This window comes from Mandrillus leucophaeus, unplaced genomic scaffold, assembly GCF_000951045.1.
Source record: "Mandrillus leucophaeus isolate KB7577 unplaced genomic scaffold, Mleu.le_1.0 Scaffold38, whole genome shotgun sequence".
NCBI classification, from domain to species: Eukaryota; Metazoa; Chordata; class Mammalia; order Primates; family Cercopithecidae; genus Mandrillus; species Mandrillus leucophaeus.
Window position 1 is genome coordinate 1,104,310 of NW_012104031.1, and position 17,914 is coordinate 1,122,223.

Sequence of the window (17,914 nt, forward strand, 5' to 3'; positions counted from 1 at the left end):
CTTTTTTTTTAATTTAAATTTTATTTTTTTTTTAATTTTAATTTTAATTTTTTTGCGATGGAGTCTTGCTGCGATGCCCCGGCTGGAGTGCAATGGCGCAGTCCCAGCTTACTGCACCCTCCTCCTATTTTCAAGCGATTCTCCTGCCTCAGCCTCCCAAGTAGCTGGGATTACAGGCATAGGCACCACATCTGGATAGGTTTTTGTATTTTTAGTAGAGATGCGGTTTCACCGTGTTGGCCAGGCTGGTCTCAAACTCCTGACCTCAAGTGATCTGCCCACCTCAGCCTCCCAAAGTGCTGGGATTACAGGTGTGAGCCACTGCGCCCGGTTTCTTATTTTTTTTTAAATGATTATGTGTTATTTCATCAAGACTAATTTTACTCAGAATTTTCCCTGTTATTAGACTTGTGGATTTTATGCTTTTTCACTGTTTCAAATTTGCTTGGGCTGGGCAAGTTGATCAGGGTATGGACAGGGATCAGGGAAAAGAACAGGGAATCAGCTTGCTGATACCAAAGCAACAGCCAATGTACTGTTCGTATTTTTAAACAGGAACAAGGTTCTCGTGTGTCCCATGAAATCTGCTCCTGTCATGTTGACCCTTTCAGATTCCAAACATGTTGTTCTGCCGGTGGATGATGACTCCGATTTGAACGTTGTGGCATCTTTTGATAGGCGAGGGGAATATATTTATACAGGAAACGCAAAAGGCAAGGTAAGCCTAAAAGCTGGCAAATCAGGCATCTTGTACACTGGCTCATTTAATGTTTACTTGTTTTGTTTCCTTTGAAAATTTTTTTATTCTTGGACTAAGCACAGTTCCTGCCTGCAGCAAATGTAGTCTAATTTTCCTCCATTGCTTAACAATAATTTTTGATCTTTGGATTTAGAGTGATAGAGATTATTTGACCTAGAAAAGCGTGGAAGGACCTTTACTGGATGCTAGTAATGAAGGGCCATTATGAAATTATAAAACTTCAATCAATGTCATGTTATCAACTGGAACACTGCTGATCAAAATGTCTTAATATCTGGTTTTATAAAAGATTGTATAATTCAGGCAAACTTAACTTATAGTACTGAGACTTATTCTTTTTCCTTTTTGTTAACTTCTGACCTTGCCTTTTGGAATGTGTAGGCCCTTTTCTCTGGAATACATTGTAGAAGGTGTTTCTTCTGTGGAATAAGAAGTCAGGTCAGGTGACCTTTAAAGGTTCTTTTCATGCTTAGAGTAGTTCCACTGAGCATCTTGATTTATTTTTATTTTTATTTTTTGACTGGGGCACATGGGCTAGTGTAATTTCATGGCTATTTTAGACAGGCACGTTTTGCTTTTTTTTTTTGTCTTTTTCTGAGATGGAGGCTCACTCTGTTGCCCAGGCTGGAGTGCAGTGTGTGATCTCAGTTCACTGCAACCTCCACCTCCTGGGTTCAAGTGATTCTGCTGCCTCAGCCTCTTGAGTAGCTGGGATTACTCCTGACTTTAAGTGATCTGTCCACCTCAGCCTCCCAAAGTGCTGTGATTACAGGTGTGAGCCACTGCACCCGGCCTTAGAAAGGCATTTTTTTTTTTTTTTTTTTTTGAGATAAGAGTTTCGCTCTTGTTGCCCAGGCTGGAGTGCAATGGCATGATCTCGGCTCACCGCAACCTCTGCCTCCCGGCTTGAAGCGATTCTCAGCCTCAGACTCCCAAGTAGCTGGGATTACAGGCATTCACCACCATGCCTGGCTAATTTTGTATTTTTAGTAGAGTTGGGGTTTCTCCATGTTGATCAGGCTGGTCTTAAACTCCCAACCTCAGGTGATCCGCTTGCCTCGGCCTCCTAAAGTGCTGGGATTATAGGTGTAAGCCACCGCTCCCGACCTAGAAAGGTGATTTTTAAGAAATTGTGATAAAATACACACAGCGTAAATTTTATCATTTCAGCCATATTTAATTGTACAGTTCAGTGGTATTAATGTACATTCACTCTGTTGTGCAGTGATCACCATCCATCTTTAGAAATCTTTCATCTTGTAAAACTGGAATTCTGTACCTATTGAATCATAATTTCCCATTCCCTGCTCTCTGCTAGCCCCTAAAAACACCCTTTGACCTTCTCTCTTTAAGAATTTGACTACTCCAGGTACCTCATAAAAGGGGAATCATATAGTATTTGCCCTTTTGTGACTGGCTTATTTCACTTAGTTTAATGTCCTCAATTTCATCCATGTTGTAGCATGTGTCAGAATTTTCCTCCTTTTCAAGTCTCAATAATACTCCATTTTATGTATATACCACTTTTGTTTATATGGCTTATCTGTCAGTGGATACTTGGGTGGCTTCTGTATTTTGGCTATTGTGAATAATGCTAAACATAATATTTTAAGAATAAATTGGCCAGGCATGGTGGCTCATGCCTGTAATCCCAGCACTTCGGGAGGCCAAGGTAGGCAGATCACCTGAGGTTGGGAGTTTGAGACCAGCCTGACGAACATGGATAAACCCCGTCTCTACTGAAAATACAAAATTAGCCGGGCATGGTGGCACATGCCTGTAATCCCAGATACTCAGGAGGCTGAGGCGGGAGAATCGCTTGAACCCAGGAGGCAGAGGTTGTGGTGAGCTCAGATCGCACCATTGCACTCTAGTCTGGGCAACAAGAGTGAAACTCTGTCTCAAAAAAAAAAAAAAAGAAAAAAAAAATAGATTAAGACCTTGTCTTATTTAAGGAGGCAGAACAGCAATATCAGTTAATCAGGTTAAATATATGGAATAGAGACATTTACATTTTTACCCAGTCTTTATGCAGTATTAGAAACAAGCCAAATCTAATTACTGTTAGTTATCGGAACACTTACTTTTCTCCCCCTCCTTTAAACTTCAGATTTTGGTCCTAAAAACGGATTCTCAGGATCTTGTTGCTTCCTTCAGAGTAACAACTGGAACAAGCAATACCACGGCCATTAAGTCAATTGAGTTTGCCCGGAAGGGGAGGTGAGTGAGATCTTACCTTTTTAGGGACAGTTTTAAGAGTGAGTAGAATGCAGAAATACATGGAAATTTGCAGTTTTCATGTATATTAAACTTCTTTAAAAAATGTACTTAAGGTTTTTAGAAACTTCTCTGGTTTTTGAGTTCATAAAATTTCCTGCAGTAGTTACATCTTCCTTATTTGGAGGTTGTCAGGCAGTTACTTTACAGAAAAATAAGTAAATGGTCAGTGCTTAGAACCAAAATGCCTGGCGTATAGTAAGCACTGGGTATATGATAACTATTATTATCATCAGAACTGATGTCATCAAATTCACATTGTAACTGAATATAGCCTATTTACCCTTTTAATTTTGGATGTTATTCTGATAAGGTTGGTTACCTAGTTAGAAGTCGTAGAATATATCAACAGAAATAGGAAATAGGTTGTCAGTAAGAGGTAATAGTCCTCCTATTTTGTTTAGGAACACCCATACATGACTTAGAGCAGGGGTCCCCAACCCCCGGACCACGGACCAGTATTGGCCTGTTAGGAACCGTGCCGCACAGCTGGAGGTGAACATTACCGCCTGAGCTCTGCCTCCTGTCAGATCAGCAGCAGCATTAGATTCTCACAGGAGCACGGACCCTATTTTGAACTGCACATGTGAGGGATCTAGGTTGTACGCTCCTTATGAGAATCTAATGCCTGATGATCTGAGGTGGAACAGTTTCATCCTGAAACCATAACCCTCCTGCCAGCCTGGTCCGTGGAAAAATTGTCTTCCACAAAACCAGTTACTGGTGCCAAAAACGTTGGAGACAGCTGACTTAGAGGATATTAATGTTCAAAATTCTGTTGAATTAAGAAAAGGTTACAGTCAGTGAAGTCTGTAAGAAAGTGATGAAATAACTAATATTTTATACAGATGTCTAAGATTTTCAATGTCATTACAGTAAAAATGACATTTTAAAATGACATATTTAGTTTATTACCTCATTTAGAAGATTATATGTAAAACAGGCCAGAGGAATGAAGTATTTATATCCATTTCACTGTAAACTTGTGAATTTAGCAAGCTGGTTTCAGTAGAGAGGTCTTGGAACTTAGTTAATATTGACAGTTTGTATATTTTGGGTTTAGGGATACACAGGAAGTATAAAACATACTCCCACTTCAAATTATATTTTGGTTTGGGAGATGACAAGTAGATACATAAATATTCTAGTCTGTTACTTAGATTTTCCCTCAATTCTTCACCAGTTTATTAGTTGTCTTGTAGTACTAAGGAACAGATTTCTGACCTCTGGTGTTGATATTTTTATCCTTCCTGTAGTTGCTTTTTAATTAACACAGCAGATCGAATAATCAGAGTTTATGATGGCAGAGAAATCTTAACATGTGGAAGAGATGGAGAGCCTGAACCTATGCAGAAATTGCAGGATTTGGTGAATAGGTATGTATCACAGCCTAGAAGAATATGTGATCATTCATGACCTGGGCTTGAGTTCCAGCTCTCCTTGGTACTTTCCTTGTCCTTTAGGACCCCATGGAAGAAATGTTGTTTCTCTGGGGATGGGGAATACATCGTGGCAGGTTCTGCACGGCAGCACGCCCTCTACATCTGGGAGAAGAGCATTGGCAACCTGGTGAAAATTCTCCATGGGACGAGAGGAGAACTCCTCTTGGATGTAGCTGTGAGTACATTAGGACATTGCTCTTGTTAGTCACATAATCTAAAAAAATCTGGAATCTGTTCTTAACAATCTATTTTTCTTTCCTTCACTAAAACTTAGTGGCATCCTGTTCGACCCATCATAGCATCCATCTCCAGTGGAGTGGTATCTATCTGGGCACAGAATCAAGTAGTAAGTATTCTATTTTACTTGCTTTGAAACTAGATACCCTTCTTTTTATCAAAGAACCTTATACATAGGAAGCTAAAAATTACCTTATTTATTTTCTTTTGCGTATGATTCTTGCAACCTAAATTACATAGGTTCAGTGCATCTAGTTGCACTTTATTTTGGTGGGAAGGTCTTGGTCCCAAGTTGGTTTTCTGGCTCTTTTCAGGGAGAAGCTCTAGTGAACTTTCTGTTGCTTTTTTCTATTATTTATTTGAGATACATTTTTCTTTTGCTTTTCTTACTTTCAGGTCAGTTTCTGTTTTATATCTTAATTTTACTTTGAACACCTTTAAATTACATTTGTAATCAGTGTACTTACAAGAAAATTTAACATTTTATCTCAAAATTCCTAAAGCAAAGAAGGCAGTGACTCAAAAGAGCTACAGTTAATAACTTAGAACGTTTAAGATAGAAAATACCTAAGCTAGTAAAACTTACAGATACCCGTTTTTTTTCTTATCTGCGAAATTTAATCTAAGAATTGTGAATTCCTTTCATGCTCGATCTTTCATTTTATCATTAATGTGTAGATTACAGATTATTGCTTTCACGTATAGTTAAGTAGTATATTTTGTTGTATAGGAAAACTGGAGTGCATTTGCACCAGACTTCAAAGAATTGGATGAAAATGTAGAATATGAAGAAAGGGAATCAGAGTTTGATATTGAAGATGAAGATAAGAGTGAGCCTGAGCAGACAGGTAATATTTCTCAATTGCGGATAGGATTTCCTAAAGGGAAAATGATTGCTTTACTTAATATTCTTCATTTGTGTTGTAAATTTATTTCAGCACTTCATCTAAAATGTCCCCTTTCCACCCCACTTTTTTTTTTTTGAGACAGAGTTTCGCTCTTGTCGCCCAGGCTGGATGCAATGGTGTGATCTTGGCTGACTGCAACCTCCGCCTCCTGGGTTCAAGCGATTCTCCTGCCTCATCCTCCCGAGTAGCTGGGATTACAGGTGCTTGCCACCATGCCCGGTGAATTTTTTGTATTTTTAGTAGAGACGGAGTTTCACCATGTTGACCAGGCTGGTCTGGAACTCCTGACCTCAGGTGATCCACCTGCCTTGGCCTCCCAAAGTGCTGGCATTACAGACATGAGCCACTGTGCCTGGCCTATGAACCTGGCCTTCTTTTTCCTTTAAGCTTACACAGTCTCCACGGTATTTGGAGAGCCCTAATTTATAAGGTGTTAACTAAGGGCTTATTTGGGTATTCCCAGGGCTCAAGCAGCTCTCTTAACATATCATTGTGTATTTCCTGATTAATTGCAGATGACTGAGGACATACATGCAGCACCTAGCAAAGAACTCACCATGCTAAGAGTGCTCAGCTTTTCCCGTGTATTCTGTCACTCTATCGGGAGAACCCGCTCCCGATGTTTAACGTGGGTTCTTTTCTATTTCCTAAGTGTCTCGGCTGGGTTGAGAAATAAAGGGAAAGAGCACAAAAGAGAGAAATTTAAAGCTGGTTATCCAGGGGAGACATCACATGTCGGCAGGATCCGTGATGTCCCCCGAGCCATAAAACCAGCAAGTTTTTATTAGCAGTTTTCAAAAGGGGAGGGAGTGCATGAATGGGGTGTGGGTCACAGAGATCACATACTTCACAAGGTAATAAAATATCACAAAGCAAACGGAGGCAGGGCGAGATCACAGGACCACCGGATGAGGTGAAATTGAGGTGAAATTAAAATTGCTAATGAAGTTTCCGGCAGGCATTGTCATTGATAACGTCTTATCAGGAAACAGGGTTTGAGAGCAGATAACCTGTCTGACCACAATTTGTTAGGTGGGAATTTTCCTCGTCCTAATAAGCCTGGGAGCGCTATAGGAGACCGGGGCTTATTTCATCCCTTTGGCTTCGACCATAAAAGATGTGGACTGGACGCCTTAAAAGGGGCCGTCTATAGGCCTACCTTCAGGGTGCATTCTCTTTCTCAGGGATGTTCCTTGCTGAGAAAAAGAATTTAGCGATATTTCTCCTATTTGCTCATGAAAGAGGAGAAATATAGCTCTGTTCCATCCGGCTCACCGGTGGCCAGTTCAAAGTTACCGCTCTTGTTACCTGAACATTGCTGTTATCCTGTTCTTTTTTTAAGATGCCCAGATTTCATATTGTTCAAACACACATGCTCTACAAACAATTTGTGCAGTTGATACAATCACAGGGTCCTGAGGCGACATTCATCCTCCTCAGCTTACAAAGAAGATGACGGGATTTAGAGATTGAAGTAAAGACAGGTATAGGAAATCACAAGGATATTCATTGGGGAAGTGATAAGTGTCCATGAAATCTTCACAATTTATGTTCAGAGATTACAGTAAAGACAGGTGTAAGAAATTATAGAAGTATTAATTTGGGGAACTAATAAATGTCCATGAAATCTTCACAATTTATGTTCTTCTGCCTCGGCTTCAGCCAGTCCCTCCGTTCAGGGTCCCTGACTTCCAACAACATCACTCCTTTGTCAGTAAGAGACCGGTCAAGAGCCTGGGCTCTGAAGTCAGACTGCCTTGGGCAAAATACTACTTAAACTGAATTTCCTCATCTGTAAAATAGGGATAATAATAGTACCTGCTTTTTAGGGTCGTGGGGAGTAAGTGAAATAATTTATGTAAAGCACTTAGTATATGCCTAGGCCATAATAAGCACTAAGATGTTAATTTCCATTACGATTATGACTGATTTTATCTCTTCTGAATTTCTAGATAGGAGCTCCTTAAGAATAAAGATTTGACGTTTTATCCCCATGGTGTCTAACACAGGGCTTTATAAAATAGTAAGGTTTGTGTGGGTGAATGCTTAGGATGCTCAATTGGCACTGCCAGTGAGTAATTAATGCCACAGATTATTGACTCCTGAGACACTTGATGGTGCCAGGAATCAGGGGATTGGGAATGAGGTTGGTTCTCTAGTTTGAAAGTGCTGGTCCTCACTTTTGTGATATTAGATAACTTGCATGCCTAATGTGTTTTAGGAGGACCTCCAGGGAAGCAGAATGTTCTAGATTCTAGGGTTACCTTCTGTCAAACTTTCCCAGATTTCCACATAAATTGTTCCTCCTTCCCATATCCTGAGCACATTACACATACCATTACTGTATTAAATGGAAACTGTCTATCTGTCTTCCCAGTTAGACTCTGGACCTTTTACTGAAGAGCTGTTCCCAACTGTTTCTGGGTCATTGCACTATTTTCAGTGCCTAGCATAGGGTGGAAATTCAGCACATATTTGTTAAATGATTAAGTGAAGTGAACTATTTGGTTTTCCTCCTTTCTCTGGAATTTCAGCTTATGAAAACCTTGAAGCTGCAAATAAAAAGCAGTTTTTCACTTCTCAAACATCTCCTGTGTTTCTGTCCTGTCAGGGGCTGATGCTGCGGAAGATGAGGAAGTGGATGTCACCAGTGTGGACCCTATCGCTGCCTTCTGTAGCAGGTGAGCCGGCCCGAAAGGCTGGGCACCTTGGCTACTGCTGCTCCTGGTCTCTGGGGGAGCACTCCACAGTTCCCCGGGCTATCCCTTCAGTCCCGTCTGCTTATTAGCTAAAAGAGATCACTCGTTTGGTGTACAAGAAATCCAATGTAGCCTTTCTTCTCTAGTCCTATTTTCCCTTCACTTCTCCCTGATAGAGAATTTTAAGGAACCACAATAATTTATTTATCCTTTTTATCTTTATCACCAATTTTATCAATTACATTGTCTGATTCTCTTTTATTCATCTTGGCTTTCTTAAAGTTCTAGATCCATACCTGTTGCTTATGCTTAATATAGGTGATAGAGGAAGGGCTCATGGTTTAAGCAACTATCTCCTCTTTTTTCCAATCCCTTGTCTGATCCTGCTCCAAATAGTGATGAAGAGCTGGAAGATTCAAAGGCTCTATTGTATTTACCCATTGCCCCTGAGGTAGAAGACCCAGAAGAAAATCCTTATGGCCCCCCACCGGATGCAGTCCAAACCTCCTTGATGGATGAAGGGGCTAGTTCAGAGAAGAAGAGGCAGTCCTCAGCAGATGGGTCCCAGCCACCTAAGAAGAAGCCCAAAACAACCAATATAGAACTTCAAGGAGTACCAAATGATGGTAAGAGCTGCATCTTCTCCCTCTGGCCTGACAGATGCCGCTCTCTGCTCCCCAGCTCAATCTGGTAATTTCCTGTTTCAGCGATTTTACCTTAGAGGAATTTTCCCATGAGTCTATTTTATAGTGCTTTACAACTTTATAATGATTGCATCTGTGTTCACTTCTCTCTTAAAATGGAGAAATTCTGCCCTTCAGTACTTTGCCTAAAATGCTGCACTTGAATTCTTCTGACAGCCGGCTCAGAGTTTATTATACCATTCTTCTTTCAAATTTTTCCCCATAGAGTGGTTTTATTAGATATAAAGTACTAGTTAGACTTGGACAATCATTTCATCCTTCCTGCCACCTTTTATAGTCTGACTTGGGAATCCTTTATTATCATGTCTTGGGATAGGTAGGGGTGGATGGGGGTATGCGTTTACTATTGAGCATCCTCCTTCCTCTTCTTTTTTTTTTTTTTTTTTTTTTTTTAGAGACAGGGTCTTGCTCTGTTGCCCAGGCTGCAGTGCAGTGGCGTGATCTTGGTTCACTGAAACCTCCGCCTCCCAGGTTCAATCAATTCTTCTGCCTCAGCCTTCCGAGTAGCTGGGACTATAGGCATGCACCACTATGCCTGGCTAATTTTCGTATTTTTAGTAGAGATGGGGTTTTGCCATTTTGGCCAGGCTTGTCTCAAACTTCGGACCTCAAGTGATCCGCCCGCCTCGGCCTCCCAAAGTGCTAGGATTACAGGTGTGAACCACCACACCCGGCCCTTCCTCTTCTCTTTTAGCTAACTGCAGATCACATTTTGCAACTACATATTTTCCTGATGTTATTGATTTCTGTGTCTACTCTGTTTCAGACACTCTTTGGTATATATACCATTGCTGACTTTTACATCAACCCTGCAAGTTGTTTTACCTGCTTTTTAAAGGAGAAAATTTAGGCTGAGGTTACGTGTAAGAGGTTCTGTAACTTGCCTAAAGTTTCACAGGAAGTGGTGGAGTCAGGATTCTCATTCTAGTCTCTCTAATTCCAAAGCCCATTCTCTTTCTGCTCTCACACGCCTCTCTGTGTATGTGTGTGTGCGTGTATGTGTGTTCCTTCTTCTGGCTTGGTTTGATAGTATCAGTGCATCTTTCAGCTACTTGTTCAATTTAGAGTTACCGTGACTTGGCATGAACATGTAAGCCAGGGGTGTCCAATCTGTTGACTTCCCTGGGCCACATTGGAAGAATAATTGTCTTGGGCCACATATAAAATATACTAACAGTAATGATAGCTGATGAGATTTTAAAAATTGCAAAAAAACTCATGATGTTTTAAGAAAATTTATGAATTTGCGTTGGGCTACGTTCAAAGCTGTCCTGGGCCGCAGGTAGCCTGTGGGCCACAGGTTGCACAAACTTGATATAAGCCATGTGTGCCTTTTGACCAAGCAGCTATCTCTCATTTAATGGCCACTGTTTTGTAGTCATACAAATAAGACAGACTTTTCTCTTTATAATTATTAATTGATCCGGGACGCAAAGCAACATTCTTTGCTCAACAAAGTTGTGGTTGGGGTGATGGGACTGGTGTCATGTGGATTCCTTTCCATGCCTGTCTGTCCTACAGAAGTCCATCCACTACTGGGTGTGAAGGGGGATGGCAAATCCAAGAAGAAGCAAGCAGGCCGGCCTAAAGGATCAAAAGGTAAAGAGAAAGATTCTCCATTTAAACCGAAACTCTACAAAGGGGACAGAGGTTTACCTCTGGAAGGATCAGCGAAGGGTAAAGTGCAGGCGGAACTCAGCCAGCCCTTGACAGGTAAGGACACATTGGGAGCACTGTCTGGCTTGCTTCGTGGCCTTGCTTTGTATAGCCCTTGACTATATTTAACTGCAACATTTTTCCCCCTCCCTTCCTACCTTTTTCCCAGCAGCAGATAATCTCTAATTTTAAGCTGCTGCTAAGGGCAGGCTAAACCGGTTTTAATTCAGTGGCTCCTAACCTTGGGTCTGTAAATAGTTTTCAAGAAGTGTACATTCCCCTGATGTTATATGCAAAATATTATGTGAATATTTTTCTGGGGAAGATGTCCATAGCTTTCATCAGATTCCTGTAGGAATTCATGACCCAAAAAAGGGTAAGAACCTCTGGCTTAATTCATTTCTTCATCCCTATTTGCTCTTAGGTTTTTTGTTTGTTTTGTCTCAAATAAAAGAGCCAGACAAGTAGCCAGAAATACAAGCTTGTTTTATATAGTCTTTGACTGGTTCACTGTAGCATCTTTTCTCTCCCTCTTCAGATTGTTCAAATCCCACAGGTAGTGCTTTCTCTCTCTTAGTAGTCCAGAAGCAATAATGAAATTGTTAGTAGTACCATCATGTTAAGGAAGAAGATGGGGTTTGTTTTGGTTTTTAATTTTTTTCCAGTATCTGAAAACAGGAGGAAGTGACCAAAAAGACAGAAACTACAGTATCTGAAAACAGGAGGAAATGACCAAAAAGACAGAAACTACAGTATCTGTGTAGCATCTTAACACCTAAGCCTTTTGATACATAATATTTGAGTTTTCTCACTTTTATATTACTGAGGGATTTTTATTGGGGGACAGTAAACAATTTCTGTTTCTTACCAAACATTTGTGAGCCTAGGCTAATTGGTCTCTTGTTTAGAAAATGTTAATCAAATTAGAATCCATTTCTGTGTAAACATTGGGCTTTGGAATTTTTTTTTTTTTTTTTTTTGCTTTATATAGAAGCACTGCTTTAGTTAATACAGTATTCTCAATTTTTTTGTGGCTAGTTGGTAGACTCAAAGGTGGATTGATAACGTGTCAGTGGTTGTGTTCAGGCTCCCCCTGACTTTAAAATTTTAATCTAAATGTGTTCAAATGTGATAAGGACTAGAGTGCAAAACAGAATTCTTTGTTTAATTTATAACTTACATGATTTAATCGTTGTCTGTAAACATGAATTCTCTTACAGAGAAGCTGAAATAGACTGTTATTCATCATTTTGAGTATTCTACCTCAAGTTTACTAGATTTTAGACTTTAGTTTTTGATAGCCCAACACCATACCACTGAGTACCAATATTTTTTTTCCGACAATATTTATGGTGGTGCACTGATGGTTACCACCTCCACATTCAACCCACCTAAGGCTGTGTTTGTGTATATATACATGTAATGCTGTGTGTGTGTATTTTTTTTTTTGAGACGGAGTTTCACTCTTGGCCCCAGGCTGAATTGCAGTGGTGCGATCTCAGCTCACTGCAACCTCTGCCTCCGGGTTCAAGTGATTCTCTTGCCTCAGCTTCCTGAGTAGCTGGGATTACAGGTGTGTGCCACTATGCTCGGCTGATTTTGTATTTTTTTTTAGTAGAGATGGGGTTTCACTATGTTGGTCAGGCTGATCTTGAACTCCTGACCTCAAGTGATCCACCCACCTCGGCCTCCCAGAGTATTGCGATTACAGGCGTGAGCCATCACTCCCGGCATGTTTGTATATATTGTAAAGTAGCCTGAAGCAGTCGTGTGGGCATTGCCAACAAAGATTGCAGACTGACTAGATGTAAGTAAAAACAGTCCTTCCAAGCCCACTTCTTGCACACACTGATGCCACTACAGAAGAAACGCAATTTAAAGTTTAAATAGATTTCCCTGGCCCGGAGAGCTAAAATGTTTTAAGGGTGATTTAAAATGTGGCCAAACATAATTAGTTAAAACACTTTAGGACAGTCTTCTAGCTTCTTAAAACCTGTCTATCCCTAATCATGTGCTTTTCAGAAGGAAATGTATGGTAAATAAGGCTCACACCTGTAATTCTAGCAGTTTGGGAGGTTGAGGCGGGAGGATTTCTTGAGCCCAGGAGTTCAAGACTAGCCTGGGCAACATGGTGAGACCCCATCTATGTAAAAGGCAACCAAACAAACAAGAAAAAACCTTGAGCTGGGTGCAGTGGCTCATGCCTGTAATGCCAGCACTTTGAGAGGCCAAGACAGGAGGATTGCTTGAGCCCAGGAGTTTGAGACCCGCCTGGGAACAAAATAATAAAAAAATTAGCCAGGCGTGGTGGTGTACACCTGTGGCCCACTTAGTAACATAGGAAGCTGAGGCAGGAGGATCGCTTGAGCCCAAGAGTTTGATATTGCAGTGAGCTGTGATCACGTCGCCGCACTCCAGCCTGGGCAACAGAGGGAGACCCTGTCTCAAACAAAAATAAAATCAGCCAGGTGCAATGACTCGTGCCTGTAATCCCAGCACTTTGGGAGGCTGAGGCGGTCAGAATGCTTGAGCCCAGGAATTCCAGACAAGCCTGGGCAACATAGTGAGACCCTGTCTCTACAAAAGAAAAAAATTAAAAAACAACCCAAAAACCTCAAAGGGGCATTGAGGTATAGTTCCAAGACTTCCACAGAAGGATTACGTCTGCCTTTATTGACCAGCTGCAGTGTGGTTTGGATCTTTGTGAAGGCTGAAAATTTTGGGGAGAGTGAAATTTGATATCACAGATCATTTCATTAAAAGTCTGTTTTAGGGCAACTTACTATGTTTTTATATGGGATTGTTTGGGTGCGGGAAGGACTTCACCCAGTAACGTGGTCGTCTTGGAGGGCCCTGAGCAGGCTGAGTTAGATTGGTACCTGCTGCTGATTTGCATGTGGCCTATCACGACCACCGAGGGAAACTCTGGCATGTGGAGCTCATATTCTTGCATACCTTGGAGATTTTCAGTAAAAGCCACTATATAGTCATTGTAGATTTCCCACCAGGTATTAAGAAAGGAAATCTGATCCAAAACTTCTGAGGCCAAACCATCTTCAAAAATCACTCCAGTTTGATGGTTGTATGTGTAGATTCAAGGTTTTGGCCCCCTGCCCCATGGACAACTTCTGCATTTGAGCCAAATCATTCGAAGGCAAGATTATAGTCGTAGGCTGTGTTACTACCCAAGTTAGATGAATGACAACTGTTTGTTAATATCTGTAGTTGACCAGTTATTGTAGAAACTGTTCCTTAAACTGATTAGCCCTAACAAAGCTACCATAGTCTGTTGTCTGTTTTAACAGGAGAATATGCATTTCAAGGGAAAATTGGCAGACAGACCACTCTAGAGATAATCTGGCCATCTGGAATCTGGGGCTATAGAAAATTCTTTCCTGTCAAATAGCTTGTCAGTGTTGGCTAGCATTAGAGGGCCCACATTCATGCGAACATTTTTCTGTGTGAGTGAGGACCCAAAGTGAAGCTTGGTGAGGGTAACCCTGAGCTTGGGACTTTTTGGAAGGACCAGGCTAACCTAGTCTGCACTATCTATCAAATGCTTCTTAGTTACTTTAAATACTCTCCAGAGGACAGTCCTGAGACCAGAAACTTGAGATGTGAGCAGAATCACCAGTTTCCTAGTTGTCTGTGATTGCTCAGGGATTGCCCAAGAACTAGGGCTCCTTGGCAGTAAACATCAGTAGTAAAGTGGGACAAAGGTGTGGTCGGTTACATACATGTTCTAAAGGCCTCATGGGATGGTAGACTTGAAGGGGTTGGTGCACACCTGGGTCTGTTGGAGATGGCAAGGGCCAAAGTGAGCAGAGGTGACACTTCTGGGAGTGGACAGGCACCATGCAGATTTCCCTGTCTTGGGCTGCGCTACACCACTGCCCTGGTGCCAGCCCATCACCCCAGGGCTCTGAACCACCTCCAAGTCACTTACTGAATCTGGATTTTTTTTTTTTAATGCTTGGTAGTTTTGTTTTCCTTTTTTCTCTTTTTCCTCTTTTTCTCTCCCCTCCCTCCTTTCCTTCTTTTTCTTCCTTTCCTTGTGAAGACTAATTTATGAATTAGTCTAGAATCGGGGTAGTCTTTCTCACTCTATGGGATGTTATTAGCTAACCAAAGTAGGGTTTGAAATCTTGATTCAGTGTTCTTTTAGGCCGACCTTGATTGGGCTGCTACTGGAAAGTACCAATAATAGCTGGTCATTTTGAGCTGAATTTTCCTACCTATTACATTCCTGGAGATTTCCTTTATGTTGCAGCTAAATAATATGTTTCCTTGGGGGCAGTTGCTGCGTCAGGTCTTTAAATTGGCTGGAGTCTTCTGTATTGCTATTTCTGTGTATCTTATCTTGCTCATAGTACTGCTTGCTCTGGTTTTGATTTGTTGCCTGATGCCTCAACAAGCTTTTGTTTTGTTTGGTTTTTATTTATTTATTTTGTGTATTCAGAAGAACAAGGATGGTATGGAAACATGAGCTGCCCTCAGCTAACCAGTGTAAGGCAGCTCATTAGTCATCCTGAGTGCCCATTACTAATGCTGTTGATTAGTGATCAAACCACTTTCTCCTATTATGATTTAGGTTTGTTTAAAATGGCAATGTTGTATTCATTTTTAAACGATTACAACTAAATTGGTCAGGGTACCTGTGGGAATAGTTGTTAAAAATTGCCTTAAAGTGGTTAAGACATGATATTGAGTCTTGTGGAGTGGATTTTTCTATCTCAGGAGGTTTTTTAAAGATCAGTGCGGCCGGGTGCAGTGGCTCACGCTTGTAATCCCAGCACTTTGGGAGGCTGAGGTGGGCGGATCACTTGAGGACAAGAGTTCAAGACCAGCCTGGCCAACATGGTGAAACCCCATCTCTACTAAAAATACAAAACAATTAGCCAGGCATGGTGGTGGGCGCCTATAATCCCAGCTACTCAGGAGGCTGAGGCAGGAGAATCGTTGGAACCCAGGAGGTGGAGGTTGCAGTGAGCCAAGATCACGCCATTGCAATCCAGCCTGGGCAACAAGAGTGAAACTCTGTCTTAAAAAAAAAAAAACAATGCAAGGAATTCATTGTGATTTATGTTGAGAGAGATCTGAAAAACTGGTGCTAAGTAAGCTTTTAATCTGACTGAACTATGAAAAGTTTAAATTTGATTTTTAACAGCATAACATTCAGTAGAAAGTTTGTATCTCATTGTAACTTCAGTATGTTCTCAGGCACATGTGAATATATTTTTATTGCCAGTTTTTATTTGTGCAGGAACTTTAAAAATCAAAGTTATATAAATGGGTACTTTTGTTTCATAATTTGAGCAATTATTTTTTAACCATTTTACCTTCAGGTGCTCTCTGCCATTCCAAATGACACCTGGGAGGATTTTTTTCACCTTCTTGTCTTTTTACACTTCCTAGTTAATATTTCACAGCAGCTCATTTAAGGATGTCTCTCAGAGGTTGAGCAGCTTCTTGGAATAATCAGGGAAGTGTTCATTTCATTTTACTATTCAGGATATTTATCAATCGTTGGTGTGTAGCAATGTGGACAGTAGCTCTCATGAACATTTCACTGTATTTGGGATTCTAAGGTGATAAGAATGTCACTTAAGGAACTGTGGTGCTGGGAGAAGGGTTTCCTGTTCACTTGTTAATCATTTAGTGACTAATCAATCTTTAAATATATGAAGGGTTGAAAGGTGTGGTACCCTAAAATTTCTCCTCTACTTACTGCACTTTTTGGAATGTTAAACATTATTTGTTAGCACCTTAGAGCATGGTTAGCAGCTTAGAAAAAATGTAGAACTCTGATCATTTTGCTTTTCCCCCCACCCTTTGGGACAGTACTGAGGAAAGTATTGGGGTGGGGGGTTTTGGATTTGGATTGTTTTGTTCAATAAAGAGTAATTGGGAGTTGGAGTTGGTTATGACTTTTCTTAAAAAGGGGAAATTTCTTGGTCCATGTGTGCTTGTAATGCATCATCCAGCATTCAATATTTCTGTTCTTACAAGTAACTGGTCTAAATTGAAGCTAAAAGAAATCTTTTTGTGTCTAATCTCTTTAGCAGGAGGAGCAATCTCAGAACTGTTATGAAGACCTTTGAAGTTCTTCATTCTTTCCCACTTTGCCATCATGTGGCCTCTGGACACTGTGGTCAGTCATTTGAAAATTGACTTTAATTTAAAACAAAGGCGTGTGCCTCCCACCCAGGAGGTGGGAGGGTGAATTTTATGTTTAAATGAAGAAGTGAATTATGGAAGAAGAGTATACGACCTTCCCTTCCCTTTCAAGCATAAGTCCAAATAGACTCTCAGGAATGAAGATTTGTGAAGACATCAGATAGGAATTTTGACTCATTTAAACTTTGATGCCTAGTTATGTTGCTGGAGAAAAAATACCTGTGTTTTGCTCATCTAACTTTATTGTACCCAGCGTCATTTTGACCTGTCATTTCCTATCTCCCATTTGCCTTCTGTCCTCAATGCATGTCCTCGAGTGACTTCTTATCTGAAATTTTGCTACTGGTATCCTAGGAAAACTTTTGTTGCATACTCTCATTTTAAACTTCTCCTCTCCCCTAATACCTCCTATATTTCCATATTGTGTGCAAAGGATGGGCAGAAAAGAAAGTGCTTGAAAGATTTCAAATTTTCAGAAAGGGAACAATGAAGGCCCTCTCTTCCTCCCATACCACATTTTGCCCAAGAAGCCGGGCTGTAACAATTCAGGGTTTTCCCTTGTTTTCCTCTCATTGCATGTTTCCCTCCAATCTTGGTTCATTGTCATTAATCATGGTTTTTGAAGATAGCTAGTTTTATCCATCTCCAGCAATGAATCATCAGTAGTTTATATTGCTTTACCTGTGCTGGCTTCCAGAGATGGAAACAAACCCAGGTGTCTCTCAACAAGCTACTTTTTTACTGGGTTGGGGGAATCTATGCAAGGAGTAAAGTAAAACCATCCGAATCAAAGCAGCAAACCACATAGTTCAAATCAAAGATCAAGGTGAATTTTTTGTATCACTGCCTGTGGAAATCTAGCCTCATCAGTCATTGCGTTTTTCCCTTCCTGTACCTGTGCTCCTTTTTCTTACTGTGTTTTCAGTCACTTCCTTTCTGTGAAAGGTTGCTTAGCTTTTTTTTTTTTTTTTTTTTTTGACATTTGTTGTTCTTTATATAAAAATAGCAGATTGGATAGATGTGTACATTTGATGTTTGAAATTCTCTGAAAATC

The 17,914-nt window shown here is 40.7% G+C and overlaps 1 protein-coding gene across 4 annotated transcripts in view; it reads left to right on the top strand.

Moving 5' to 3' along the window:
• The window catches only part of RBBP5 (retinoblastoma binding protein 5), a 41,116-nt gene extending 23,202 nt beyond the window's left edge, over positions 1-17,914 (top strand). For 2 of the 4 annotated variants that reach the window (XM_011990425.1, XM_011990424.1), the window contains 10 exons: positions 556-718; positions 2,871-2,980; positions 4,294-4,413; positions 4,501-4,654; positions 4,754-4,825; positions 5,447-5,564; positions 8,236-8,305; positions 8,720-8,949; positions 10,549-10,740; positions 16,746-17,914. In XM_011990425.1, coding sequence (XP_011845815.1) covers positions 556-718; positions 2,871-2,980; positions 4,294-4,413; positions 4,501-4,654; positions 4,754-4,825; positions 5,447-5,564; positions 8,236-8,305; positions 8,720-8,949; positions 10,549-10,740; positions 16,746-16,774 — 1,258 coding nt within the window. In that variant the 3' untranslated portion in view covers positions 16,775-17,914. The remainder of the gene's footprint in view (positions 1-555; positions 719-2,870; positions 2,981-4,293; positions 4,414-4,500; positions 4,655-4,753; positions 4,826-5,446; positions 5,565-8,235; positions 8,306-8,719; positions 8,950-10,548; positions 10,741-16,745) is intronic. The other 2 variants (XM_011990426.1, XM_011990427.1) reach the window with 2 other exon arrangements.